Source organism: Apiospora kogelbergensis, assembly GCF_038363985.1.
Source record: "Apiospora kogelbergensis strain CBS 113332 chromosome Unknown utg000003l_segment0_segment0, whole genome shotgun sequence".
NCBI lineage: Eukaryota > Fungi > Ascomycota > Sordariomycetes > Amphisphaeriales > Apiosporaceae > Apiospora > Apiospora kogelbergensis.
The window spans coordinates 2,286,616-2,312,344 of NW_027117420.1; the positions used below are offsets into that span (position 1 = coordinate 2,286,616).

General features: G+C 55.6%; 13 protein-coding genes across 13 annotated transcripts; 9 read left to right on the forward strand and 4 right to left on the reverse strand.

The window, feature by feature from the left end:
• Positions 1–323: 323 nt before the first annotated feature.
• Positions 324–1,500, forward strand: PG998_005504 (uncharacterized protein; the record flags this gene model as incomplete). The annotated part of the gene is made up of 3 exons (XM_066872322.1): positions 324–644; positions 803–1,143; positions 1,263–1,500. 3 exons carry the CDS (start codon positions 324–326, stop codon positions 1,498–1,500), a joined length of 900 nt encoding a protein of 299 aa, XP_066732419.1.
• A 1,422-nt stretch (positions 1,501–2,922) lies between these two features.
• PG998_005505 (uncharacterized protein) lies at positions 2,923–4,849 on the forward strand (the record flags this gene model as incomplete). The annotated part of the gene is made up of 4 exons (XM_066872323.1): positions 2,923–3,315; positions 3,437–3,904; positions 3,960–4,572; positions 4,659–4,849. 4 exons carry the CDS (start codon positions 2,923–2,925, stop codon positions 4,847–4,849), a joined length of 1,665 nt encoding a protein of 554 aa, XP_066732420.1.
• Positions 4,850–4,957: 108 nt separating this feature from the next.
• On the forward strand, positions 4,958–6,736 carry PG998_005506 (uncharacterized protein; the record flags this gene model as incomplete). Its single annotated transcript, XM_066872324.1, has 2 exons — positions 4,958–4,988; positions 5,991–6,736. The coding sequence occupies 2 exons, from the start codon at positions 4,958–4,960 to the stop codon at positions 6,734–6,736; spliced, it is 777 nt and encodes a 258-aa protein (XP_066732421.1).
• A 301-nt stretch (positions 6,737–7,037) lies between these two features.
• On the reverse strand, positions 7,038–8,152 carry PG998_005507 (uncharacterized protein; the record flags this gene model as incomplete). Its single annotated transcript, XM_066872325.1, has 2 exons — positions 7,038–7,292; positions 7,334–8,152. The coding sequence occupies 2 exons, from the start codon at positions 8,150–8,152 to the stop codon at positions 7,038–7,040; spliced, it is 1,074 nt and encodes a 357-aa protein (XP_066732422.1).
• A 288-nt stretch (positions 8,153–8,440) lies between these two features.
• PG998_005508 (uncharacterized protein) lies at positions 8,441–9,047 on the forward strand (the record flags this gene model as incomplete). Its single annotated transcript, XM_066872326.1, has 2 exons — positions 8,441–8,467; positions 8,529–9,047. 2 exons carry the CDS (start codon positions 8,441–8,443, stop codon positions 9,045–9,047), a joined length of 546 nt encoding a protein of 181 aa, XP_066732423.1.
• Positions 9,048–9,957: 910 nt separating this feature from the next.
• Positions 9,958–12,017, forward strand: PG998_005509 (Translation initiation factor; the record flags this gene model as incomplete). Its single annotated transcript, XM_066872327.1, has 2 exons — positions 9,958–11,761; positions 11,866–12,017. The coding sequence occupies 2 exons, from the start codon at positions 9,958–9,960 to the stop codon at positions 12,015–12,017; spliced, it is 1,956 nt and encodes a 651-aa protein (XP_066732424.1).
• Positions 12,018–12,737: 720 nt separating this feature from the next.
• On the reverse strand, positions 12,738–14,901 carry PG998_005510 (uncharacterized protein; the record flags this gene model as incomplete). The annotated part of the gene is made up of 4 exons (XM_066872328.1): positions 12,738–12,944; positions 13,033–13,576; positions 13,600–14,300; positions 14,356–14,901. The coding sequence occupies 4 exons, from the start codon at positions 14,899–14,901 to the stop codon at positions 12,738–12,740; spliced, it is 1,998 nt and encodes a 665-aa protein (XP_066732425.1).
• A 537-nt stretch (positions 14,902–15,438) lies between these two features.
• PG998_005511 (uncharacterized protein) lies at positions 15,439–16,677 on the forward strand (the record flags this gene model as incomplete). The annotated part of the gene is made up of 1 exon (XM_066872329.1): positions 15,439–16,677. One exon carries the CDS (start codon positions 15,439–15,441, stop codon positions 16,675–16,677), a length of 1,239 nt encoding a protein of 412 aa, XP_066732426.1.
• Positions 16,678–17,460: 783 nt separating this feature from the next.
• On the reverse strand, positions 17,461–18,936 carry PG998_005512 (mate-domain-containing protein; the record flags this gene model as incomplete). The annotated part of the gene is made up of 1 exon (XM_066872330.1): positions 17,461–18,936. One exon carries the CDS (start codon positions 18,934–18,936, stop codon positions 17,461–17,463), a length of 1,476 nt encoding a protein of 491 aa, XP_066732427.1.
• Positions 18,937–19,593: 657 nt separating this feature from the next.
• PG998_005513 (uncharacterized protein) lies at positions 19,594–21,149 on the forward strand (the record flags this gene model as incomplete). Its single annotated transcript, XM_066872331.1, has 3 exons — positions 19,594–20,221; positions 20,412–20,508; positions 20,792–21,149. The coding sequence occupies 3 exons, from the start codon at positions 19,594–19,596 to the stop codon at positions 21,147–21,149; spliced, it is 1,083 nt and encodes a 360-aa protein (XP_066732428.1).
• Positions 21,150–22,095: 946 nt separating this feature from the next.
• Positions 22,096–22,566, forward strand: PG998_005514 (uncharacterized protein; the record flags this gene model as incomplete). Its single annotated transcript, XM_066872332.1, has 1 exon — positions 22,096–22,566. The coding sequence occupies one exon, from the start codon at positions 22,096–22,098 to the stop codon at positions 22,564–22,566; it is 471 nt and encodes a 156-aa protein (XP_066732429.1).
• Positions 22,567–22,905: 339 nt separating this feature from the next.
• On the forward strand, positions 22,906–23,787 carry PG998_005515 (Udp-glucuronosyl udp-glucosyltransferase; the record flags this gene model as incomplete). The annotated part of the gene is made up of 1 exon (XM_066872333.1): positions 22,906–23,787. One exon carries the CDS (start codon positions 22,906–22,908, stop codon positions 23,785–23,787), a length of 882 nt encoding a protein of 293 aa, XP_066732430.1.
• A 119-nt stretch (positions 23,788–23,906) lies between these two features.
• Positions 23,907–25,724, reverse strand: PG998_005516 (uncharacterized protein; the record flags this gene model as incomplete). The annotated part of the gene is made up of 4 exons (XM_066872334.1): positions 23,907–24,420; positions 24,478–25,111; positions 25,205–25,416; positions 25,495–25,724. The coding sequence occupies 4 exons, from the start codon at positions 25,722–25,724 to the stop codon at positions 23,907–23,909; spliced, it is 1,590 nt and encodes a 529-aa protein (XP_066732431.1).
• Positions 25,725–25,729: the final 5 nt, after the last annotated feature.

Consider the following 25,729-nt stretch of genomic DNA (forward strand, 5'->3'; position numbering starts at 1 on the left):
GAAGCCATGTTATAAGAGTCATCCCCATCGTATACTGGTATACAGCCCCCTTACACAGATCGGTGGCATAGAAGAGTTCAGGGTGTCTTACAGACTTCCTAACGGAGCAACACTTCTACCGTTCATCAAACCTCTCTACACATGATGGCTGTCCACACCGGCCTTTGCCATTTCTTGCTCTTTGTTATATCGACGGCGGGTCTTGCCGCGGCGAAAACAAATATCTGGGCAGCGCTCTCCAAACCAGCTCTACGTCCAAACTTCGACGACTTCCAGCCGATATTGGCATCAGCCCTGCCCGATACCCACTACACAATAGCCCAATGGTAAGCGAATTTTTCAAAGCTCTACTCAGTGTTTTCCTTCCGTCGTCCGTCAACCGTGGCTCTCCTAAGTCGGCGGTTGGCCATCCGTCCCCTTTACTTACAAGAGTGGAGGAGTACAGGGCAAGCGGCTGGATTCCCTCAGACTGCAAGGGCTACGCCATTGATCACAATGTGAAGGCCGAAGACTTCATTACCTTCCAGGTGCAATATGCAGACTGCAGCGATCCCTGGATCATGTGCTATCACAAAGATTCGGAGACCAGTATGGACAATATCGCGATTCAATTTGGGAGGATTCCGATTCAGATGAGGGAATGGGTGAGTTTATCATAAGGCGAAACCTTCAGCACGTCCCCTTTCTTTGAGGTGCTTGGAGCATCAAGGAATACTTGGAATTTCGAGGGAGGAAAGAAGAGAAAGATCCCCAAGGACAGGAAGGGTCTAAACTGGGCTCATGGGTTGTCACTTTCTTCTAGGTCAAACATGTGGTCACGATCCCGGACAGCACTGGCTGGGCCTACATGGACGGAGCCAACACCATCTACATGAAGCCAAGCGACAAGATGCAGACGACCATGGTTCACGAGACGGCGCACGCGGTCGACCTCAACGGCGGGTACAACGGGTCTGTCCTCTCGGGCAGTGACGTTTGGACCAGCAACTACGCGCTCGACTCGCACGTGCCGGACCCATACTCGCGCACCGACACGGTCGAGGACATTGCGCAGAACACGGTCGTCGCCGTGCTCAACGAAAATGTCCCGGGCCCCAACGGGGGGTTCGCGACCGTCGAGCCAAATTGGGCGGGTGTGTTCCAGTAAGTCAAGCTTTCCTTCCTCTGCCACCAATTCGAATGCGGGAAGTATGGAGAAGGGAGAAAGAAAAGGGAGGTATCCCAAACGCTGACTAGTGTACTTCCACGTCCGCGCGCAACAGCCAGTACGCCACCATCATCACCCAAGCGCGAAACACGGGCCGCGGGAACTCCATGCTGGTGCCCGGCCAGAATGTGGCGTGCGCCCACCGCATGCCCAACAGCGAGCCGGTGTCCCTGAACGTGCTCGCTCGGGTCTTCAGCTGGGGCCGGCCTGACGTGAGCCTGAGCAGCCATATCAAGGCGATCAAGGCCCCTATCCGGCGCCGCGGCCCCACAAACTGCAGCTTACACTGGTGAAAGGGGACGGAGGGGGTATGGCAGGAAGCAGATGGGGAATTGGACACGACCGCCTACTCCTCGCTTAGGATCAGAGTTGCGACGGCGTCTTACGTCCTTGAGTTTTGTTCTCGGCTAGCACAGATCAGGGAGTACAAGATAGTGCTGCAGGATTCAGAAAACGTTAGCAGTCAATTCCACAAGTTGTTCACGTGCATATGCGAGCTGGGACTTGCGGTTCAGGGGAACGCCGACATAGATTATCCATTCGTGCTGAGTGAGTTTCAAGTATTACCGGACTAGGTTTTCACATTTGATTTCCTTGTAGCCGAGGAACAAGACGAGCTTGCTCCGACTTAAGCACAAAACGTACCCCTTGCTTACCAAATCAAACTATAGTCTTGTCTATACACGAATTACTCGACCTGCCACAATATATGACCACCAAGGCATATACCAAAGTAGGTAGCCTCTGGAGCCATCTTAGACATCTACATTGGAGCAGTCTGGTCAAGGATCGCGATCCTGGCACCCAGCCATGCAGCTCCGGCGCCAAAAAGCAAGTCAGACATCTGGGCAAACCCCGTCTACCGTACGGGAACTACATTGGGGGGCCAGATATGGAATGAAGGTTCCCCATGCGGAGTCAAACGGACAGGGCTGAATGTGGGCGAACTTGTGATATATAATAGTTACATGCATGCGAATGCACACATGCCGCCCCCTCGCATGTTTTGCAACCCACTTGATTCCCTTTCCATCGTGATATCGACCATATCACGTTTATTCCCGACCGGCACGCACAATGGCGGCACAAGCCGGTGTGCAACCCTCCCCGCTTTGTGCAGGAAAAGGCCCCCGATCTGGCAACAACCCCCGGTTTGCCATAAGATCCCCACTGATCGGGCCCTGCCCGATGACATCTCCACCGCCTACAACGCCAATAACGGATCCCGAGGCCGAGAGGCGGGTAGTATCAGGTAAACACCTATAATACACGTAACAGATTCCTAATTGGAGCGGTCGAGGTGTTTGCCCAATGTTTAGGTGTGTGGACACATATCTGGTCTGATTGGTTCGTCAGGATGGAAAGCTCTCCGCCCTTTCCGTAGAAGGCGGCAAGGTGCGTGACTGGCTAGTTGGCTCACCAGAAGCTGCAACCTACCTGCTTACCTCCCATCCGTGGTGCAGCTGACCTCCACTGTCTTGTCGACCCCTGCATTATTGTGAAATCATTGGGGTCCAAAGGAAGCCAAAGTGTGACCGGATATTGCTTCAAATCCGTGCCCCCTCCCCCTCCCCTCCCGGGTTATACTAGAGCTTACTATGAGGTTTCTCCTGTCTCCCAACAAGTTCTCATGTTGAAACGAAACCGAACACATTAGGACTCCTCGTTTTGGGAACATGCCACTGGAAAGAACCGGGTGAACAATAGCAAGCGCAATGGTATCAGTAGCTAAGACACTGGGCTTGGTGGGGGGAGTCGCGGGTATTGGGTTCCATCACCTTTACGCCCGGAGAGTCGAGATTGACTTCATCCTCTTGTCTCTGTTTCGAGTTGCGGGGGCCGTCTGCCTCCTCTCGCTGTACATTTGCGTCTCCTGGCTGCAACTGCCCCTCACGACCTCTCTGCATTACCTCTTGGTGCTCGCGGGCACGTTCACACTGAGCACTGCCGGCTCCATTCTCGTTTACCGAGCGCACTTCCACCGCCTGAAGCACGTCCCGGGGCCGTATCTTGCGCGAGTAAGCACCTTCTGGACGGCCTACAAGGCTTCCGGGGACTACCGTTTCCACGTCAGGCTGCAGGAGCTTCACGCCCAGTACGGGGACGTTGTAAGGATAGGTGAAAACACCACACGCGCAACAGAAAGACATATCTGCTGACCGACTGACTGGAAACTTCTCAAAAGGCCCACGCATCGTCTCACTCGCCCGAGCTGATGCTCTCCTCCAGACGACGGCGCTGGGCAAGTCCACCTTTTGGGCCCACGCCGAAGCGGACGATCGCAAGAAGAGCTTCGCCACGTCACGCGACCCAGAGGACCACCGCGTCAGGCGGCGGCCCTGGGAGGTCGCATTCAGCCCTAAACACCTCTCCAAGCAAGACGCGGTGGTGCAGCAGGCCATCGGGCTCTTCATCGACCGCCTTGCAGTGGACAGTGCATCAGCAGCGCATGCCGCAGTGAATATCACGGACGCTATATCGCGTCTCACATTCGATGTCACGGGCATTATAGGTTTCGGCCACAGCTTCGGCGCCACGACGCGCGCGGGGGACAAACCGCATCCCGCGCTGACGGACCTGCGGAAGGCGCACGCCGTACTGGGGACGTTGCGCTTCGTCCCTTGGCTCCTAAGTCTGCTCTTGAAGGTGCCCGGAGGCGGGGGTGACTTCGCTTCTTTCTTGAAGCTATGCGAGGATGTTATGAACGAGCACCGTGCAGAGAGAAGAGATAAACAAAAGTTCGACAACACAGGCAAAGACGCGATCGAGGAAGAAGAAGCCGACCTCGAGGAAGAAAGCCGCGGGCAAAACGGGGGGACGCCCCAAGCCGGTCGTATCGTTCCTGCTGGACGCGCTCGAGCGAGGCGATCCCAGCGCGGCGCCCACCCCGGAGGCCTTAGCCGACGAGAGCCGGTCCATGATTGCGGCAGGTGCCGACACGACGCAGAGCGCCATGACCAACGTGCTCGGGTTCGTGGCGGCACGTCGCGATATCCAGGCTCAACTGCAAAAGCTCGTGGACGTGTCGTTTCCCCAGGGCCCCGCATCGTTCACCTACGCGGCACTTTTGGCGGCTCCGGAAACGCTGGGTTGGATCGACGCCGTCATTCACGAGACGTTGCGGATCCAGCCGTCGGCGCCGACTGCTAACCCGCGAGTGACACCTCCACAGGGGCTGGAGATCGACGAGAGCGTGTTTGGACCGCGTATTTGGATACCGGGGGACGTAGAGATCGTGCAGTCGCCATACGTGATTCACAGGGATGCTAGGTGGTTCGAGCGGCCAGACGAGTTCCTGCCTGAAAGGTGGTTCACCGGGTCGAATATTCAATGCGACAGGGGTGCTTACTTTCCCTTCCATTTAGGTAAGAGATGGCGCGACGCGAAGAGCTGGAATTCTTTTCTCGATACGCCGAATCGGAAACTGACAGGCTTTGCATTGAAAATCCAGGCAAACATGCATGCATTGGGAAGCCCATGGCCATGGAGGAGATGCGAAGCGTACTTGCGCGGCTGGCTCTTCAATTCGACATGGACTTGGCTCCAGGACAGGACTGGGGCGAACACCAAGAGAAAATCATGGACCACTTCACCATGTCGCTACCACCACTCCACCTGACATTCCACGAGAGAACCGCATGACCAGCCACGCAACCCCAAGAACGTGTTATTTTTTACGCATGCAAAGTTGTCAAATCACGAGTGTTGGCCGCAATAATGTATCGATCGTAAAAATTTCTCCGTCATCCAATGGCAGCCGGAGCCACGAGCAGAGCGGAGGGTAAGTAATCGAAACTGTTTCGTCTATCCTCCCATTTCCCCTCTAACATGCCATTGTAGAAAGACGTAAGCCAGAGTGAATAGGGAGGAAGTGTTTGTTTTATGTGAGGAGAGAAAGGAAAGAAAATTGGTAAAGCGCAGAATTCTTGCGCAGAGATATGACCTGTCTGGCGGGTGGGTCCAGCTTCTGGAGGATGGTTGATCCGGTGGGCAATGCAGTGGCGGGTGGTTGGACTGGAGTCTTCCATAAAATCAACATCCTGGGCGTCTCACACAACAACAAGTCGTGAAAGGGCTTGGAAGAAGCCTCGTCTCTCGCCTCTCGCCTCTCGTGATCTTGAGTGCCATTCCATCTGGTCTACACCGAGTCCAACATGGCATAGCCCAAGGAAGAAGGACGCGCAATGGCAAGGGAGATACATAGATTTATCTGCCTACATATATACAACCATAGGCTGTGGATGACTCACTTTGGGCAGCCACCCAATCATGACACTGCCAAAAGCAATTGTGCCCCGCCATATCGTCAATCTCCAATAGCTACTGTTTGGCTTTCCCTAGTCATAAGGTCTTGCTCAAGGTGAAGGGTTTGAATCTTACACAAGCATCTTCTTGACATACCGCAAGTCGACAAGGCAATTGAAACGTTGTATCATCCTACAATTTATTCGTCCGTCTTATAACGTCTCGTGTCGACTCGACGGCTTCGGCTTATTTTCTGTCGCCCAAATAACCCCACCATCCATCCCACTACAACTACGACTGGATACCCCTCCTTGTTGCATTCAATCCCCCCAAACACAAACAACACACACACACACACACACACATACAATCGACAACATCACCAACATGTCTGGACGCGGCGGACCTGGTGGCAACTCCCGGGGCGAGGCGGGAAGTTCAAGAAGTTCACGAGAGGAGGTTAGCCAATTTCTCCATCCTACAATTCTACCTAAACCAAACCCTTCCTCGACGTTTTGCTAATACACAAACGCTACAGGCGGCAAGCACTTCTCCCGTGACCTGAAACCCCTGGACGCCGACGGCAATGAGATTAGCATGTGGAGCGCCGACGGCCCCGACAAGAAAGACGAGGACGACTCTTCCGAGGAGGACTCTTCCGAGGAGGAGTCCTCCGAGGACGAGGCCGGTCCTTCGAGCGGCAAGACGCCCGCCGCCGAGCTGAGCCGAGAGGAGCGCCGGAAGCAGAAGGCCGACCAGAAGGCCGCCGCCATCGCCAAGAAGAAGAAGGGCGCCGTGCAGGTGGGCGACATGCCCAGCGACGACTCGGACGAGTCCTCGGACGACGACGCCTCGGCCCCCATGCCCGCCAACCCCAACCACAGCAAGGCCTCGCGCAACATGACGAAGGCGCCGCGCCCCACCGCAGACGACGACGATGCCGTCGCGGGCGCTACCCAGGGCATGAAGAAGCTGTCCACAAAGTCTGCGGCCCCTGCATCGGGCGTGCCCATGAGTCGCCGTGAGCGTGAGTCGATGGAAGCCGCCGCCGCCAAGGAGCGCTACCGCAAGCTGCACGAGGCCGGCAAGACCGACGAGGCGAAGGCCGACCTCGCCCGCCTAGCCCTGATCCGCGAGAAGCGCGCCGCCGATTTGGCGCGTAAGCAGGCTGAGAAGGAGGAGCGCGATGAGCAGGATAAGGCCCGCCGCGCTGAGATCGAGGCCAAGGAGGCCAAGAAGCGCGAGGCGGCGCTGGGAAAGCCCGCTAAGAAGGGTAAGAAATAAACGAGCAATGTAGTATGAGCAATAATAAGGAAGGGATTCTCTCGTTGTAAACCACAGACATAACAAACAATGAAAAATCAACTAATGTGCCAGCCCCCTGAGAGAAAGCGTAGTTATAGCGAACATGGCACTTGGTTGACGAGACTTACGAGGAGCCAACCATTTCTCTATTAGCTGGGTTTGATGATTGCTCAACCCATGTGGCCATATATGTGCTTTTGTGTGATTCACTGCTGCAGTGAAAGGGCATTTGAAAACGAAGAGTCAAAGCGGATACCAAGACTAGCTGTACATGCTGCTTTTACATTCCTGCGATTCCGTCTGAACCAACGCTTTCCTTCCAGAACTCGTCGAAGTTGATGTTCTGCTTGCTAAAAAGATCTCTGACCTCCTGCGCCACAACTTCTTGCCTCTCGGCCGTGAAGCCCTCGGGGCGCGAAACCTCGAACTGAACGAGTTCGATCCAACGGAAGAAAAGGTCCTCCTTGCCCAAAGCGCTCAGCGCATCGCGGAACAGGAAGATCTGGCGCCGGCGCTCGTCCTGCTCGGGCGAGACCTCGGGCCCCCCGCGGCGGCGGCGTTCTCGCCCAGGTCGACGGCAAGCCAGCCGAACTCCTCGGAGTGGACAAGGGCGAGGAGGCGGAAGGTGTCTAGCGTGACGCCGGCCATCTTGCGGTCGACCATCTTGGTGGCGTCGACCATGACGCCCCAGTCGAGGTCCCAAGTCTTGTTCATCATGAGGTAGCCCGTCTTGTCGCGCAGGTACTCGGGCATCGTTGCCATGGCCGCGTGGGCCACAAGCAGGTCGCGCCCAGACTCGTTGGCCTTGGAAGCGACGTCGGTTTTCAACGCGGCGTCCCAGCGGCGGCTGCGGCGGACGACTACCTCGTCGTTGCGAAACCCGACGTTCCAGCGCCAGTTAACGGGGTTGCCGTGGCGGGTGCCGAGGAAGAACTCGACGGGCCAGGGCCAGACGAAGACGACCAGACAGGTGTCGAAGAGGAAATGGCCCGAGCGCCGCGCGATCTCGGGCATGACCTCCTCCCAGAAGTCGTGGTCGGCGGCCACCATGGTCGTCTCGTTGGGGTAGCCCAGCGTCGAGCCCACGAGCTGCAGGTACCAGTAGCCCATGACGTAAACGCGCCAACAGAACAGGGCGACGATGGCCAGGTTCATGAGCACGGGCACGGCGAAGATCTTGCGCTTGAACGCGGCCGGATGGGCGTCCACGTGGAAGACGTAGGCGTGCTTCTCCTCGAGCGTCGCGAGCAGCGGTTTTAGTTCTGCGGGTGCGGGCTGCAGCGGCGCCGGCGGCTTGCCGGAAGAGACATTGCTGCGCTTCTTTGATGGTTTTGACGTTGTTGCAGGGGTGCTGTTAGCCAAGGGCGACTTGGCCAGCTTTCTTTGCTTGGCCATGTGTAGGTGTGGGTGTTGAGCAAGATTTGTTGCGCGTCTCGACGCCAAATAGGGGGTTGTGTTCCAAAGAGACAGCTATATGTAGATGTACGTAGGGACGTAGGTTGGCCACTAAAGACCAAAGACGTGGCTTGGAGCTTGAGCTTCTTGCGCTTGGTAATCCTCTTTGGGGGGTGGCGACGTCAATGTCGATTGGGTGAGGGCCGGCCCACTTAAATTTCTACACCCCATTCCATCCCCATCTCCAAGATGCAAACAAATGGCAGGACGCTTCCATAACAGCCCGTCATGATGCTTCGAAGAAGGGTACCGGTGGTATGTCTTCTCACACTAGTTGTCCGTGTCCTATCCCTTTGCTGATCTGTCCCCTCAGCAGCAGCGCAACCCGTCCATTTGCGCCTTCTGCCAGCACCGACTTGCGCTGCGACAAGCCCGTCCCCAGTTCCACCAGAGGTTATTGTCCACGACCAGAGTCCTCCGAGCCGACAGAGACGACCCAGCTAAGCAGGATGGTCCTGCGACACCTTCCCCTTGGGGCTCTTCCGTAATCCCGGGAGCTAGCCAAGGATGGGGTTCCTCGCCTACCTTTGCTAGCTCGAGCCCGGCCGCCGAAATCGATCTGTTGCCACATGAGCTGGCGGCACGTCGTAGGCTACAAGAGGAACAAAAGAAAAGAGAGGAGGAGGCCAAGAAGCCTGTCGACATCCAGAGCCCACGCTTTCTATTCAACCCCCAGAGGCAGCAGCGGAATTGCGAATTCCTCGAGGCCGAGCAGCTCGAGATGAAAGCTAACCGTGTACGGCAAACGTTCCCTCCGCCGCCGCCCGGAAAGCCAACTACTCCAGATCCTCTGGGCAAGCCTGCCAAAAACTGGGAGGCCCGCCAACGGGACTAGAATTCAAAACCAGGCCATCGAGACAAAGTAGGATTATACGACCGCAGTCCAGTACGCCTGCCGCGGCACAAGACAACACCACTCAGGGTTTCGAGCCTCGAGAGACGAAAACGCGACCCCTGATTAGGCAAGTAGGGTTCGGCCTGAGGAAGGTGAACGATGAGCCATTGGAAACCATCGATAACACTTTCTATCCTCGAGATACGTCCAAGTCCGGGCTTTCAAGTGGGAAGCCAAGGATGGACCCCGTCGTGGAGGAGGAGCTCATCACCTCCCACCGGCATTTCGACGGGCTGTTCAATGACGCCCCTAATAATCCCAAGGATACATCAGAGACTGAGATCCCGAGTACGTGGGGCTCTCTGGCGCGGAAACAGGCGTCTGAGAAATCAAATAAAGAGGATTTCTGGGCCAAAATTGAGGCCTTGAGCCGTCCTGTCCAAGATGCCCAACCTCCCCAGCCAGTTTCGCAACCTACATCCAAATCGAGTGGGTCCTCTTCTGAGGAAGTAACCGACAATAAGTTTTACAATCCTTCAGAGTCATCGGGCCCTAAAGACAATGCATTTTATAAGTCTGAAGCGGCATGGGGCTCTTTTATTCGGAAGCAGGGGATCGACGACAAGTGGCCTGTTCACGAAAGAGAGCCTCCTCAAAACCGACAATCTGCAAGAGAGCCATCCACAACAAAATCTGACCTCACGTCAGAGCAGCCCCCGACGGATCAAATGTCCGGTCCTCGCGACGGACGCCGTAAAGCACGTGGCAAAAACGACAAGGAGGCCGAACCAGCATATGAAGAGAGGGAGCAAACCCCACAGCGTAATGACTACCGTGGTCGCAGGGGGGTAAGTCACATGGTGGGCGAGGTGGCGGCGGAGGTCGAGGAGGTTCACGTTGGGAGGATGACATGAATGACGAAGATACCCACGCCGCGTACGAGGAGCACCTTGCTAAACAGAGAGAAAAGGCAGAGAGAAAAGCCCGGAAGGAAGCGGAGCGCACCGGGCCTATTCCCATCGCGCTACCCGACTTAATCAGCATCTCCAATCTGGCTTTGGCCTTGAAGGTGGAGAAGGAACTGTTCCTCGAGCAACTGGCCGAGCTGGGCTTCGAGGGGATCAACCTGGAGAGCATAATGGCTGGCGATACAGCGGCCCTGGTGGCCCAAGAATACGGCTACGAGCCCACTGTCGTATCCGACACCGAAGACCTCAAGGCGCGGCCTCCACCCGCAGACCCTAGTGTTTTGCCACCTCGCCCTCCTGTTGTCACCATCATGGGACACGTCGACCATGGAAAGACAACGTTGCTGGATTACCTTCGAAAGGCATCAGTCGCTCTCCAGGAACATGGCGGTATCACTCAACATATTGGTGCCTTCTCTGTGAACCTTACAGACGGAAAGAATATTACTTTCTTGGACACTCCTGGTCACGCTGCCTTCTTGACCATGCGACAGCGAGGCGCCAATGTCACCGATATTGTGGTCTTGGTGGTCGCAGCTGATGACAGTGTCAAGCCGCAGACCATTGAGGCGATCAAGCATGCCAGAGCCGCCAAGGTACCTATGGTTGTGGCTATTAATAAGATCGACAAAGAGGGAGCTCGTATTGATCATTGTAAGGCTGATTTGGCCACCAATGGCGTCGAAATCGAAGACTATGGCGGAGATGTTCAGGTTGTCTGTGTTTCGGGCAAGACGGGTCAGGGCATGGATGACCTCGAGGAGAACATTTTGGCCCTGGCTGAGATGCTCGATATGCGGGCCGAGACTGACGGACCTGCCGAGGGTTGGATCCTGGAGAGCAGTCTGAAGCCGGTCGGCAAGGCTGCCACTATTCTCGTGAAGCGCGGTACTCTACGCCCCGGCGACTACATTGCAGCGGGCACAACGTGGGCCAAGATCCGTCACCTTCGCAACGAGGCTGGTGATGAAATTATGGAGGCGCCACCCGGCACCCCCGTCGAGATCTTGGGCTGGCGCGACCTCCCCTCTGCCGGTGACGAGGTTATACAGGCACCAGACGAGGGCCGAGCCAAGACGGCTGTAGAGTATCGCGCCGGCCTGCGCGATCGCGAGAAGGATGCCAAGGCGCACGAGCAAATCGTCGAGCAGCGCCGGCTCCATCAAGAAAAGCGTGCCCTTGAAGACGAAGATGATAGCGGGAATAATGGCAAGTCTCGCCGCGAGTACGGCACTTGGGGCACAACCGAGGCGGCCCCGACGGAGGGCGGCGCCAAGACGGTCAACTTCGTGGTAAAGGGCGACGTGCACGGCTCCGTCGAGGCCGTTTGCACCAGCATTCTGGAGATCGGGTCCAACGAGGTGCAACCGCGGGTCCTGCGGTCCGCGGCGGGTCACTTGATCGAGAGCGATGTCGAGCATGCCGCGGCGTCGCGGTCAACGCTCGTCAACTTCAATCAGCCCATCATGGGCCACATCAAGGCTCTCGCCGAGGCCAACGGCGTTCCCATCCTTGACCATAACGTCATCTACCACCTCCACGACGACGTGCGCAACGTGCTGTCATCCCACCTGGCCCCCGACGTCTCGATCAAGGTCCTGGGCGAGGCTGAGGTTCTCCAAGTGTTTCCCATCAACGTCAAGGGCCGTAAGTTCAACAACATTGCCGGATGCCGTATCCGCAACGGCACGGTCGCCAAGACGAACCGGTTCCGTGTCGTGCGGGATGGTCAGACGATGCATGATGGTACGTTTGCCCTCTCTTGTTACCTACTCCTCTGTGCCTCGTATCCTATCTACCAAAAGTTCCCGCTTTCTCTCGAGCATGACACTAATACAGTTATAACCCAGGTGAACTAGAATCTCTCAAGCACGTTAAGAAGGACATCATGGAGGCCAAGAAGGGCAGCGAGTGTGGTATCGGATTCGAAGACTACCAGGAGTTCGAGGTCGGCGACGTGATCCAGGCGTACGAAGAAGTGCGTACTAAGAGATCGCTTTAAGTGACCTCTTATGCAGAGTTCCCTAAGCAACCTTGCGCTACCATTTGCGACCACGTGAACTTTACTCCCCGCCTGGACCCCTTTCTTCTTCTGTCGGTCACTACGACATGTATGATGTGTAGGATATGGTGTCATAGACGTTGTCAGTCAGCTTGTACAGTGCAATAGGGAAGCCGACACAGATATCTTTTGATGTTGGTTTTCCCCGGCCCAGAGAGAGAAATGGGTGTACCATAAGATATTCTTGTGCAAAACTTTGTATCTTGTATGTACGCACTGAACGAGAGAGGAACATTGGAGAAGGGAGAAGACATAACTTTTCATCATTACAGAAAGGGATATACGTCCAACATCCGGACGCAGCATTTATATAGTTTAGATGAAGAAGAAAATAATTCCACTACACCACTCCACAGAAGTGTGCTGCTTATCCCTCGAGCCTATTCCACTTCGATGCTAGACGAAGTCAAGTCATCGAGAAATCCGAAGAAGACGTGGCTCTGACGATGTTCTGTGTTTCCATGTAGAAATAAGTCATTTGGTTGGCCTCTCTTCCTTTTATTCTCAGATACATTTGAGTCCGGGAATTTCACATCATCCGATCTCCTCATCTTTCTCGCGTCGAAATCCGTTGGGATTCGCTGTTGCCATCGAATGCTATTGTAGTTATTTCGAGTAAGCTTTCATCCTTCTCATCATCGACCCATCTTCTAACACCTCTCACGCGATACCGAATTCCGCCACATCGCCCATCTCGTTCTTCGTCTCGGAGCCCAGCTTGTAGCTCACGCGCCACCTCAGCTTGATGGTCTCAACCTTCTTGTTCTTGTCGCCGGCATGCCACACCTGCATGTTCTGCGTCACGCCGTACTTCTGATTGGGCTGCAGGTTGCGGCCCGTCTGGGGTTGGAGTTGAAGTTCGTAGCCCTGTTGCCGACGACAGTCAGTCAGAGTATCCTGGCAGTATTTTGTGCGGGTCGGGCAAATTGGAGCTCGTGTAGTGAGTGTTACATACCTTGGTAACAGCGAGCTGGAAGTGGAGCTCGCTGACAGGCTGGGCTGTGTTGCTAGAGAAGGCAAAGGACAAGGCCAACGCATTGGCCGATTGTACGAACCTCGCGGCCTTCATGTCGATTTGCACTTCACCAGTCTTGACGACGGCTGCGTGGTCTTTTGGGAGAGAGGGTGTCTCTACTGGCAGAGCCGAAGAAAATGACCATTCGTCGTCTTCGTTTGCAGCGGTGGCAGGCGCAGGCGGCGCGGGTGCAGCTGCCATCGCCAAAGGCTGCGGCGTAGCAGGCTTGGATCCAAACATGGGAGAAGCCAAAGCGGCGAACGGGTCGGAGGCCTTTGCGATGGTGGTTGGCTGAAGGCGGACGGACCTTGGGGCTGAGGAGTGCTGGCTTGGGATCCTGAAGGGGGCGAGGTGAAACCCGAGAACTGAGTGTAAGACGGGGGTGTTGGGGCGTTGGCAGCGCCGGTTGCATTCGAGTTCTGGGTCATCGAGGATAACAATGGTTGGCCGGGAATATCTGCCGCAAGAGTTAACGAGGCGTCTGCTATTTGGGGGTAATGGAAGGACATACTGCTGTTGGCGCCGAAGCCCAACGAGATACCGCCGCCCTGCCCAAATGTGCTACTGTTACCATCAAGAGACAAGCCCAATAAGTCGTTCTCGACACCAGCCGCCTGTGAGCTGGATTCACCGTTGTTGGCAGAGCCGTTGGTCCCCGAAGCGTCGGCGTCGAAGTCGATCAGCGAAAGCTCATTGGCTACAGAGCTACTGCTGGCCTGTCCACCACTCGATTGCAACGATTGTATAGGCGCGCCTTGCGCGATCGCATTGGCGCCTTCAATATCGCCCTTCTTCAGCAGCTTCCACCGCTCGACGGTTCGATGTATACTATCGTTGATCTCCAGCAGCTTTGCGACAGCCTCGTGGTCGTCCGACTCCTCCTCGCACATCTTTTGGATTTTAGGTTGCGCGCTGGACAGGGCCGAGGCCAGCTCCTCGAAGACATCGCCCTCGGTCATCTTGTCGCCGGGCTTGAACGCAGCCAGTCGTTCCTCCAGCAAACGGGCCTTGGCCTGGATCTTTCCCACATCTTCGGCAGCTTTCGCGCGGTAATCCGTTTTGCTCCTCGTGTCGAAGCCAGCCATGACCTTCATTAGACGGTTGGCTTCTTGCAAGTCTTCGGGGTTGCCTCGCCGGATGAGTTCTTGGAGCTTGGCAGATTGGGCTTCGCGCTCCTCTTCCTCCATCTCCTCGGCCGATTTCAGATTCTGTCGTCCTACGTTAGGCACGGTATAGAGTGACTTGCATGCGCAGAATACTCACGTCGCTTGGGTTCAATACCGCCGCATCGTCACGGCGCACTTCGGGGAACGCATAGCCCTTGTAGCTGAGGAGCCGGTGCATGTCCCGGATGAAGCCCAGGTCTTCCTTGTAGCGGCTCGTCTCGCATATTGTGCTCCTCCACTCTTCAATAGCTTCGAGGATCTTGGTTTGGACTCTCGTCGGGCGGATGGGCGGTCGTTCGGGGAATCTCCTGACCAATTCGTTCAGGAACTCCTTGGTGCTGATTTGCAAATGAAACGGATAGCCGCAGTTTTTCACACAGATATCTAGAAGGTTGAGGGCGAGCAATGCGACGTTGGTGTTGCGATGGTTAACGTAGCCGACAATGGCGACGGCGGCTTCGCGGGGCGCACTCCCCTTTTTGCTGTTGATCAGGTCGGAGATCTCGAGGTTCAGGGCCAGATTGGGCTCGTAGTTCTCCGGACTGCAGGCACTCTGGATGAAGCGCTGGAGTTGCGAAGGCCGGGGGAAGCCCATCTCGTTCCAGCGGTCTCTGGCGGCGGCCCGAGCGGAGGCAGCCTCCATGCTTGCGGTCGGCGGCGGCGACGACAGAGCGTTGTTGGGTCGTGGTATGGGCGGGAGGGGGCCAGCAAGGACGGACAGACGATGTCGGACAGACAAAAGGACGAATCCGAAATCAGACAGGAAAACGGAGGGCTTCGTCAATGTAAATAAATAAAATACTCGAGACTGGGCCACGACGTTGTCACGCAGTTGGGAAAGCCATCAGTGACGTCTCGAAAAGCCACCTAGCCGCAGCTTCAATGGGTTGATGGGGAGATACTGAGAGAAGGATGTGGCTTGAACGGGTTGACGGGGGTCTGGACGGGGGAGGGAGCTTCGTCTGTCGCTAAGTTGAATCAGTCCTAGCGCTCAACTCAACTACTGAGATATCCCTTATCGCTATCGATCAGCAACACCCCCACGTACTTTACTTTACTTGTCAGGTCAAAGTGACGCCAGCTTTACTCGAGTCGTCGCCTTAAGACCTGTCGCCTCGCCCCCCCAGCACGCTGAAGCCGGCATCGACTGACCTCGTCGCTCTTCCGCCGCCCCAACAACATGGTTCGACACAAGAAAGACAATTTTAGGGGCCGCGGCGGCAAATCGCATGGCCCTCCTCGCAACGCGCGACCCCGCGGCCACGATCCAGAGGACCCCGCCAACGACGGCCGCCCCCCGTTCAAAGCCGCCTGCTGGGATCTCAACCACTGCGACCCGAAGCGATGTTCCGGCAAGAAGCTGATCAAGCTGGGGTTGATGCGCGACCTGCACGCCGGCCAAAAGCACAACGGCGTCATCATCACCCCGAATGGGAAACACACCATTTCGCCCGCCGACAAGGACCTGATGGACCAGTACGGCGCCGCCGTTGTCGAGTGCTCGTGGGCGCGCACGGGCGAGATCCAGTGGAGCAAGTTCGGCGGCAAGTGCGAGCGCCTGCTGCCTTACCTGGTCGCCGCCAACTCGGTCAACTACGGCAAGCCCTGGCGCCTTAATTGCGTCGAGGCCCTGGCCGCCGCCTTCTACATCTGCCGCCACCCCGACTGGGCCGAGCAGATCCTGGCCCCCTTCAACTACGGCGAGTCCTTCCTGAAGATCAACTCGAAGCTGCTCAAGAAGTACGCTGCGTGCGAGGACGAGGCCGGCATCAAGAAGACCCAGGAGGAGTGGATGGAGCGCCTGGAGCGAGAATACACCGAAAGCAGAGAGGAAGACAATGACGGTGACGTATGGAAGGGCGGTAACCTCAACCATAGGATGGAGCTGCCGTCCGACGACGACTCCGACGACGACTCCGACGAAAACGAGGATAGCGACTCGGAAGAGGACGAGGACGGCAGCGATAAGGAAAACGTCGACGGCATATATCTGGGCAAGAAGAAGCAGCCGCAATCACAATGGCCGAGACCGGGCGAGGGATCAGGCGGGCGGGGCGAAGAGGACAAGGACCCTTACGCCATATCCGACGACAGCGATGATGACATGGAAGAAATCCGGCGCCGAGTGCTGGCGTCCAAGACGTTTGCGAACCCGGACAACTTTGACCAGAAGAAGAAAGCCCAGATCGTACCTCCGCCTCCGCCTCAGAAGTTCCAGGTCGACCCCAATGCCGAGCCCGATTCTGACAACGGCGAGAATGACGATGGGGATGGCGATGATGATTTTGATAACATCATCGATGCCACGCCCGTGACGGACAGGGTTGGCCTGGCGAAGCTGGAGAAGGAACGTGCCCGGGCCAATGTTACGAGCCGGTCCTTCGTGACGGGTGGCGCAGAAGCGCCCAAGAAGTGGTAGAAGCCGTCGAATCAAAACTACAGTAATGCTCCATGTTGAGCCGCAGTACCTTCAATACAAATATACTATGTATTCGGGGCCCACCAAACATCGTCCGCTCCAGGCCTTTTCCCACCAACGGTTGGCGACGAGCAAACAAGCTCTGCCTTCGTTCGACACTGAACGTCCTGTTACTGCAACCAAAATAGTCATAAGCCCTTGGTTCCTCAACTAAGTTGTCAATCATTCGGTATCCGATGTGGTGTAGTGGTTAACATTAGACGCTCTCACCGTCTAGCCCGGGGTTCGATTCCCCGCATCGGAACATACTTTTTTTTCTCTTTCCTTTTTGCCTAGAAGCCTCTGGAGTTCACCAAGCAAACCATCCCTATTTCATTGTTCCACCGTCTGTACTGGATCTGGCCATTGTTGTTTGAATTCCACTTTCATTGCATCAGTTCCAGATGTCGCAGCATTTGGCCTTGAAGTATTGCTCCCACATGCGTAAAATTGCAAAATCATCAAACGGCGTTACGGAAGAGATCATATAAAGTTATTCGAGGGGCAGCTGCTCAAGCCTGTGTAACATGGAGAAAGGAGGAGCGGGGGAGAGTGACTCCAGAGTACTTTGGGAGATGCAAATTCACTTCGGCGACTCAGGAAACTCGCGAGGAATTTGATATCATATTTGGATGACAGTCTAACTGTTCTAAGGTCTCCTCATTCGTGATTTGGCCATCCTAAACTATTACAAAACAGTGTGTATCTAGATACTTTGGCGCGACATTATCGAATGCCCCTAAGCTAATTCTCCTCCCTCGACTTGGCGCTCTCTGCGCAGCTCTGCCACCTAATCATGCGCATGTAAACCAACTCGATGATGGCAATGATGGCCACGCCAACGCCCAGCCCAAGCCAGACGCCAATCAGCTCAAGTCCGGGACTACCGAGGGACAGCCACATGGCCAAGGGCACAGCGGCCATGTAGTTCACGGGGAAGACGATCCAGCCGGCAATGCCTTGTCGGCCGAGACCGCGCAGCATGCCGTTGCAGCCGCATGCGATGGAGTCGATGATCTGGAAGGCGACAACGGCGAGGATGGAGCGGGCGGCAATGCCGCAGACCTCGGCGTCTTCGGAGAAGAAGCGGGGCAACTGGTTGCGCAGGACGAACATGAGGGCGCCATCGAAGATGCCGATGGCCAAGAAGACGGCGGCGTACAGGACGGCGGCGCGCCGCGACGCCTCGACTTGGCCGGCGCCGATCAGGTGGCCCACGCGGGTGCTAATGGCGACGCTAACGGAGAAAGGGATGTGCCAGGTGATGACGGAGACGGTGGACAGGATGGTCTGGGCGGCGAGGTGGGCGGTGCTGATGTAGCTCGTGCTGAAGGTCATGATCTCAAAGGCGAACCACTCGCCCAGGTTGACGACGGAGCCGGCGAGCGAGAGGCGCACCATGGGCCCCCACTTGCGCAAGGCGTCGCGGGAGAAGCCGCCCCAGCAACCGTGGGACCACTGGCCCCAAAAGGCGATGTAGGCCAGCAGCAGTAGGGGCCGCAGGTCGTTTGTCAGGGCCTGGCCCAGGGCGGCACCCTCGAGGCCCAGGCCCAGACGGAAGGCAAAGAGCCAGCTCAGCAGGGCGTTGACGCCGGTGCAGATGACGAGGACGATGAGGGCGGCGTTGCAGTCGCCCTGGGCCTGCAGGAAACGCTTGATGGCCTCGAAGGAGGCGTAGCCGGGCAGGCCGATCAGGCTCACCTGCAGAAACTTGCCAGCCTTGGCGGCGAGCTCGGGCTGCTTGACGAAGAGGGTCAAGATCCAGGGCGAGAAGATCCAGAAGGCGCCGATGGGGACCAGGGCGGCCAGCATGAGCAGCAGCATGCGCTGGACGTGCAGGCCGACGCCCTTGAGGTTGCCGGAGCCGTAGGCCTGGGCGCATAGGGTGTCAAGAGCCGTCGCCATGCCCTCGAAGGTGGCCAGCCCGACAATGTTCAGCGTGGTCAGGCCAATGCTGGTGGCGGCCAGGTCATCGGCGCTCAGGTGCCCCGCGACGGCAGTGGTGATGACGGTCTGCGAGTACTGGAGCAGGTAGGTGCCGATCAGGGGCAACGAATATTGCAGCAGGATCCAGAGCTCGGATGTGGAAGTCTCGGTCAGGTCATCACCATGCCCAGAAGGCGGTGACGATGATGGGGGCAGCAGTGCATCCGTCTCGTCTGGTGGGGATTGGCCATTGCAGATGGCCTCTGGGTGGCTGTTGTCAATTTCAGCGCGCATTGTCGCAATCGCAAATGAGAGTTTTTTTTTTTTTTTTTCGCGCTCTCTTTTTCTACTTCTTTTTTAGCCCCCTTTCCTCAATTGAAGGTCGAAAGTAGTTCAGAAGAACTTAAGTTTCATCGTACTTTCTCAACCGAAGCTAAGATTTATGTAACCCACTGCTGACGCTAGCCGCTTATGGACGGAAGTATAATAAAATAATATAATACGATACGAATGAATGAATGCACTTGTCCGAGACAGCATACACAACTAATGAGCACGATAGACTCGAAATCGCGTGTTCAAACTCACAGCAGCAAAGTAGCCAGCGGGCCAGTCACATTCATTGCGCAATCACTATGCAATTACGTCGGGGCCTGTTGCCGGCCCCACCTCGCCGCTCCGGATATCGGATCTCCACTGGTTCGGCCAAGGACTGAGTGTCCTACATACTGGCAACAATGGGAACACAAGGGGCCTTGTTGCCCCGGGCACTTTGTCTACTCGAGTCCGGACAATACTCGGCTTGAAAGGCTCTTCGAAAGTTTCATTGACCCCTGTCGACCTATATAGATCGTGAAGCCAGCTACGGGACTTTTTCCTTCTGCCGTACGCGATCATCAATTGTCTATACTCATTGATGTATCAGTGCTATTGATATTGAACTAGACAGCCATGGCGGAACATGAATTATATGACGTGGTCTTGCCCTACGGGATTTCGTCCGCGGAGGGTATGTCCGACTACGCCTTTCACCTTTACGGTCAGTTGTTGGACGACACTGACAACGACGAATCCTGGGCTAAGCAGTGCTCGGGATGCCGAAGCCTCTTCCGCCTAGATTGTACCCACGTGAATGCAACAAGCTGCGCCACTTTGCCTCGCGCCCCAAAAAGACAAACCGCCGCCCCGAGGCCAGACGGCCTCGAAAGTTACGATTTTTACGCGTGTGGGCACGTCTTCCTGCGGGGGTCCTTCAACGAGTTGATCACGGACGCAAGAAAGCCACGGTTCTGCGGTGAGGGTCGTGGTGACCAACGCTCCGCCGACCTGTGCCCCCAGTGCTGGACCCAGGCTTGCTGGGGGGATCGCGGGCCGGTTCGTGGCGTGCGTCTGGAAGCGAGAGCACCGTTGCGGCTGCGACGGGAGCGTTTGCTGCGACAGAGGAGACGGTTGAAGATAAACAAGAACGGGGCGCGAGAGAGTTCGGCACCGCCAGATCCAAATGATGATACCACGATCAAGAGACGTTTGCGGAAGGAGAACGAGCTGAAACTTTGGCGGGTCCGTGGACTTATGAAAGGTAAGGTTGGGGTGTTTATAGATGAGGAATTTCACGTCAGGCGTGCCGAACATAAGTATAAGGTAGATGGGAGTCTCTATTAGTTCAATATGCCTCTGAAGAGCCTAGCAGAAGTTCCACTGTGTGAGTTATTGAATATAATCGATAGGCCTTAGTATGTGGTATTGTGCCTTGATACACTAATGATTAGATGATGAGGTGGATATATACTCCTTTCCTAACCCTGAAATACACCTACTACCCGAGGTTCCCAAGTACCAGGCTAGAGCTAAGTTGGGTTGTGGCAGGTAATACCGTTTCTCCCGGCGTTGGGCTTCCCGTCGCAGTTTGAGGTGGATTCTCGGCTGGCGGCGGCGGCACCGCTTCAGGTGGTACTACTGTGAAAGGAACTGGAGTGAGCCCGTTAGAGAAAGAGGAATTTTCCATTAGCTGGCGATTGGATTGACCTACCTGTCAGTGAGGGTGGTTGAGGGGCCGGCCCTGGTGAAACGTTTGTGGTGGCTGGCGGAGGTTCAGGAGCCACAACCGTCGTAGCACTCGTGACCGTGATAATGCTCGTTGTCAGGACAGTTGTGCTAGTCGCAGGTCTGGATTTGGATACCGAACTGGTGGGGGTGGTGCTTTCAGCTCCGATCAGCGCGTTTACGAGACCGTCCAGCGCACCCCCCACGCTTTCCACAAGGCCGCCTACGTCAGGAGCGACATCGATCCTGCGTTGCACACCCTCCACGGTGCTGTTGTTGCCTGCGCTGCTTGTGTGTCCCCTTTTATTCGGTTTCTTGCAGGTTCTGCAGCTTGTCAGAGTCATGTTGCCATCGGGATAGGAATGGGCGTGGACCTTCTTACCCAGTCGCCGTTTTCATGTCAGATCCCTGAGAAGTGTTTAGCAGTCGGCCAAATTGTGATACCAACGATGCCGGCTTACTGAAGTAAGATTGCGAGTCATAAATTCCTGGCCGGCTGAAAGCTGTATGTACATGTACACAGCGCAAAAGGCAGGGGGTAGGATTACTCCAAAATGCATCTTGTACGCGCAGACCAAAGACGACGAGAACTGGTAATGGAAATTGCAGAAGTGAGTTAACGGCGGGCCCAGGATACTTAGATATGGCACTGCGGACGCTTCGAATCGTACGAATAGAGCATTATACCTGTGTTATCCAAGCCCATTTCAACCACCCGAGCAAATCTGGAAACGTGGAAGTGCTAGGTTGCCAGTTCCAGACCTCGGTCGTTCCATCTATTCGGCGTCTGCGGTGGTCTGTATTCGTTGTCATTAGGTTTCTGAAGCCCAGGCGTCATTGTTTCGAGACGAAGCTCAGAAACAACCTTTGACGCCTCCCAAACAAAAAGGGGCCAAACTCTAGGGTTACTATGTAAATGACGGGTTTCGGAATTGCGGCACAAAACATCAGCGTGCGTTTCGACGAAAGAGTTACTGAGCCCCTTATACCATCAGGAACAATGTTTCGGTCGGAAATGATCTGCCCTGCCGCTCTCTGTCTAGCCACGTGGTGGTGTATGAATCGACCGAAACTGTGGCAGTCTGGCAGCTACCATCCTGCATCGTAAACCCTATATATGCCCAAACAAACGAAGGATTTTCATCCCAATAGCAAACGAGCTGGGCGGACTGGAGCACCGAGTAGCTCAGCAGAAACGAACCAGAAGATAGAATGTAAGTCGACAAGGTCATCCCCTCCATCTTTTATTTTCAAACCTTGGTCTGGATATGATGTACAAGTTTGAACCACAGAAATGAGGTCAACAGTGTGACTGGAGATTAGTCAAATGCACGTTCTGATTCTCAAAATGTACCCGTCTACGTGCGAACCCCGGTAGGCCAGCCTCGGATCAATGCTGACAGGCCAGTAATGCAGGCTTTCTTTATACTGGCCCGCCAAGTAGCTCAGCGGTCGAGTGGCTGGAAAAAGAAAGCGCCATCCGCCCTTCACCTTGCTGGATCCCCTCCAGCTGCGGCCTACGGATCTGACGGGGCCACGTGGGGGCAGCAGACGCACCCAGCGGCACGGGAGCGCTTCGGCCGCGGCCCCAGGCTGTCGGGCTTCGAGAGGGTCGGCGCCGATATCGTCGTGGCCGGCGAGGGTACGGAGGAGCGGGCGGACGAGTTGTTACAACTTGGCTTTGGAAAGGCATGGGCGACGGATTCGTTAGCATGCGCGGGGTTCGTTGTAGTCACTACTTCTACCTGGGGGCATATGTACATCCTTGAAACGTTGTTTGCTCTATCCAGTACTCTGTTTCAAACACAAGATGAAGTCCTGGACAGCAGTGAACGCGAATCATGGTGCAGCTATGATCGTCGACTAGGTTTTGTCTCGTAAAACACACCGACGAGATCACTGCATTCACTCGCTTCGCACTGAGAAATGTTGCTTGTTGCAACGTTCGACTCCGTGCAGTAGCAAACATTATTTCTTAGCCATTCCACTAGATGATTCAAGTTCTGCATTTCATGTTTCACCGAGAAGCTTACGTTCAAGAGATCGCATTAAACCGCATCCGCTTACAAAACGAGGATTCTCATTCCATTCATAAACACATCAATTCCGCTCGTCAAGACACATGATAGCTCAAGCACCCAGCTGACCGGGCTCCATCCATCCATATCGCTTTTCATTTCAACCGAAGTTTCTCCCACGAGAACACCCCTTTTATTCTAGATGCGCTCTTGGACCCACGTCACCTCGCCGGCGCCTCCCCGGCCGTTTCCCGCCGTCCGCGCGTCCACTTACCATCCAGATGAACAAGCATCATCCGACCGCCATATGTGGCGATCCCCCAGTGCCAACTTCGGTGCGGGTTACGATGACGACGGCAGCGGCAGCAGCGACGACGATGCAGGAATCCCGCTCCCGCAACTTGATCTCGACCTCAACCTCGACACGAGCCGTCTCCTGCAACCGCCGCCACGGTGTATGCACAGGATACCGCAGCACCGCGTCCGGATCCAAGGCCATTTAGCATCCGTGCGCAGCGTGTCGATCGTGAATCTCCAGAGTTCACCCAACAGCACCGCTACATCTTGCCTATCCATCCCGAGCACTCGATCGGATATAGGGGCAGGCGAGGGCAATTGTAACTCCAACCTCGGCAGTCACGCTAGAGCGAATAGAATACAGCGGTCGCGATCGGCCATAGCGCGCTGCATTTCAACAGTAGCAGCAACATCGCGAAGCAAAGGGCGTAGAAGCAGGCGAAGCTTGGAGGAGGAAGACGATGAAAGAGACGTCATGGCGCGAGAACGGGATACGCAACTAAGGGGCTACGGCATCGGCGGGGCTGGCAACATCCGTAAGTCTGACTTGAACATCCTTATTCTTAGTGACGTTATTCTGCATTGCGTGCGTTTTGGCTTATCATCTGACCTGACAACTTTGGGGGCTTTTTGTGCTACCAGGCCGAGCGACCGATGTGATTGGCACCTCGACGAGACCCTCGACATTCAACACGCTGTTGTCAAGCTCCTCCTCGGCACCCAGTTCGCCCCTGGCCGTGGAGAACACGTCGGACTGGAGGAAGTGGACTCTAGGAGACTACTTTAGCCGATTGAGCGACCGTAAGGGAAAGTCCAAAGGCACTACAGCAAAGAGGTATCGAGTAAGTAGTTGAGGAATTGCACGACTGGGAATCGTGCGTGATATGTTCTCTTTGTATGTATATACTACACTTGCATGGTGACCTTCTCGTCAGCGTCGACCTTCATAGTGTTTAGGACGGTTCCATGGCTTCGTTTCTCCAAACTCTTCTTCACAGGGTTCTTCGCCTCAAAGACCTCTGCCAGCTCCTCTAGGGTGCGGTCCTTGGTCTCGGGGAAGAAGAAGTACATGAAGGCCGCCTCGAAGAGGTCCCAGAACAGAAACACCAGGTAAAAGTAGTAGCCGATGTGCTCGAAGGCAGGGCCGCTAGAGTACTGGATGACGGTGCTGGCTAGGCTGCTCGCGAGGTTGCCCACAGCGGTGCCCTTGGCGCGGGTGACGGTGGGTAGGGTTTCGGCGATGTACATGCTCTGCAGTGGAGTCCAACCGAAGGAGAAGGCGATACCAAAGATAAAGATCATGGCCACGGTGGCGTTGGCGGCAGAAGAGTTGGTAGGGTCGTCGAGGGAGAGTTTGGACGTCCCGGTGATGATGGCGAAGCAGCATGAGCAAAATATGATGCTGTAAATCAAGAGGGGTCTGTAGAAACGAGATTAGCCCAGTGTTCAAATGTGTGGTAGCGGTGATGGTATATACCGTCGACCAAGGACATCAGTCATTCTAGCCCCAATGATAGCGCCAATGAAGCAGAGCACGGGGTTGATACCGTTGATGGCTAGTACTTTCTTCTCATCGTGAATTCCAGCAGACACCAGCATAGTGGCCATGTAGTAGCTACTCAAGCTGTTCCCGGAGATCTGGCCAAAGACAGCCATGCCCAAAACGCAGATGAGTCGCCGGCGCGCCGAGTGGGTGTTCCAGAGCTCGTGGTAGTCCCACCATTTTCTGTCACTGCCGTCCGTATTAATCTGCTGGTTCATTTCGTTCATTTGCAACGTGACGATAGGATGGTTGAGGTCGTTGTCTCCGTGGTATGTGGCCAAGACCCTGGCAGCGTCGTCGTATCGGTCACGAGCCATTAACCATCTCGGAGATTCGGGGAGAAACCAGACGAAGAGCAGAACAAAACCTGACGTAATCATTTGACACCATACCGGGATCCGCCATGCGTCAGGGCGGTCGAGGTAGCTGCACCCGTACACCACCCAGCTGGCAATGATGGAGCCGATGTACCACGTACAGTTGTACAGACCAGTGATGGTTCCTCGCCAATTGGGGTGGGCCATCTCGCTGACATAACAGGGCGCCGACACGGAGCAGAATGATACACCTATACGCCGATGTTAGAGGCATGGTTCAAGGTGTGAAGTGGAATATTTCATAACCGGTCTCTGCTTTGTGTCCGTTACAGGGAACCACTCACCAAAGCCAAGGACAAACCGCGCCCCCAAGAACCCGGCGCCGGTCGTTGTCGTGGCTTGAATGCAAGTACCGACAACGATGATGAGAGCGCCGGCAAACATACCAGCACGACGTCCAAGGTAGTCATTGCAGGGGCCGGTGAAAAAGACAGCTGCTACCGATCCAATATTATACATGGCAAAGACTATGCCAATCTCGGAGCCCTTTTGCGACCTACGATGCCATTTGAGTCAGCAAGTGAGCATCTCGGGAATATATTGGCAAGGAGGTATGCGTGGGCCGTGAACTCACATGCCGAAGTAGGTGTAATAGGATTTCATTCCATTCAGGCCCCCCATGAGCGAACCATCGTAGCCATTGAGACAGCCACAGAGATAGGCGGGAATCAGTGCCAGGTACAGACGTAGCATGGACGGTGTCCAAGGCGAGAACCTCCTGGTCTCGACATCGTGGGACAACTGGACAACGGCGTCCACGTCATGATCAAGCTGGGTAACACCTCCGGGCTTTTCGTCGGCCATGGTGG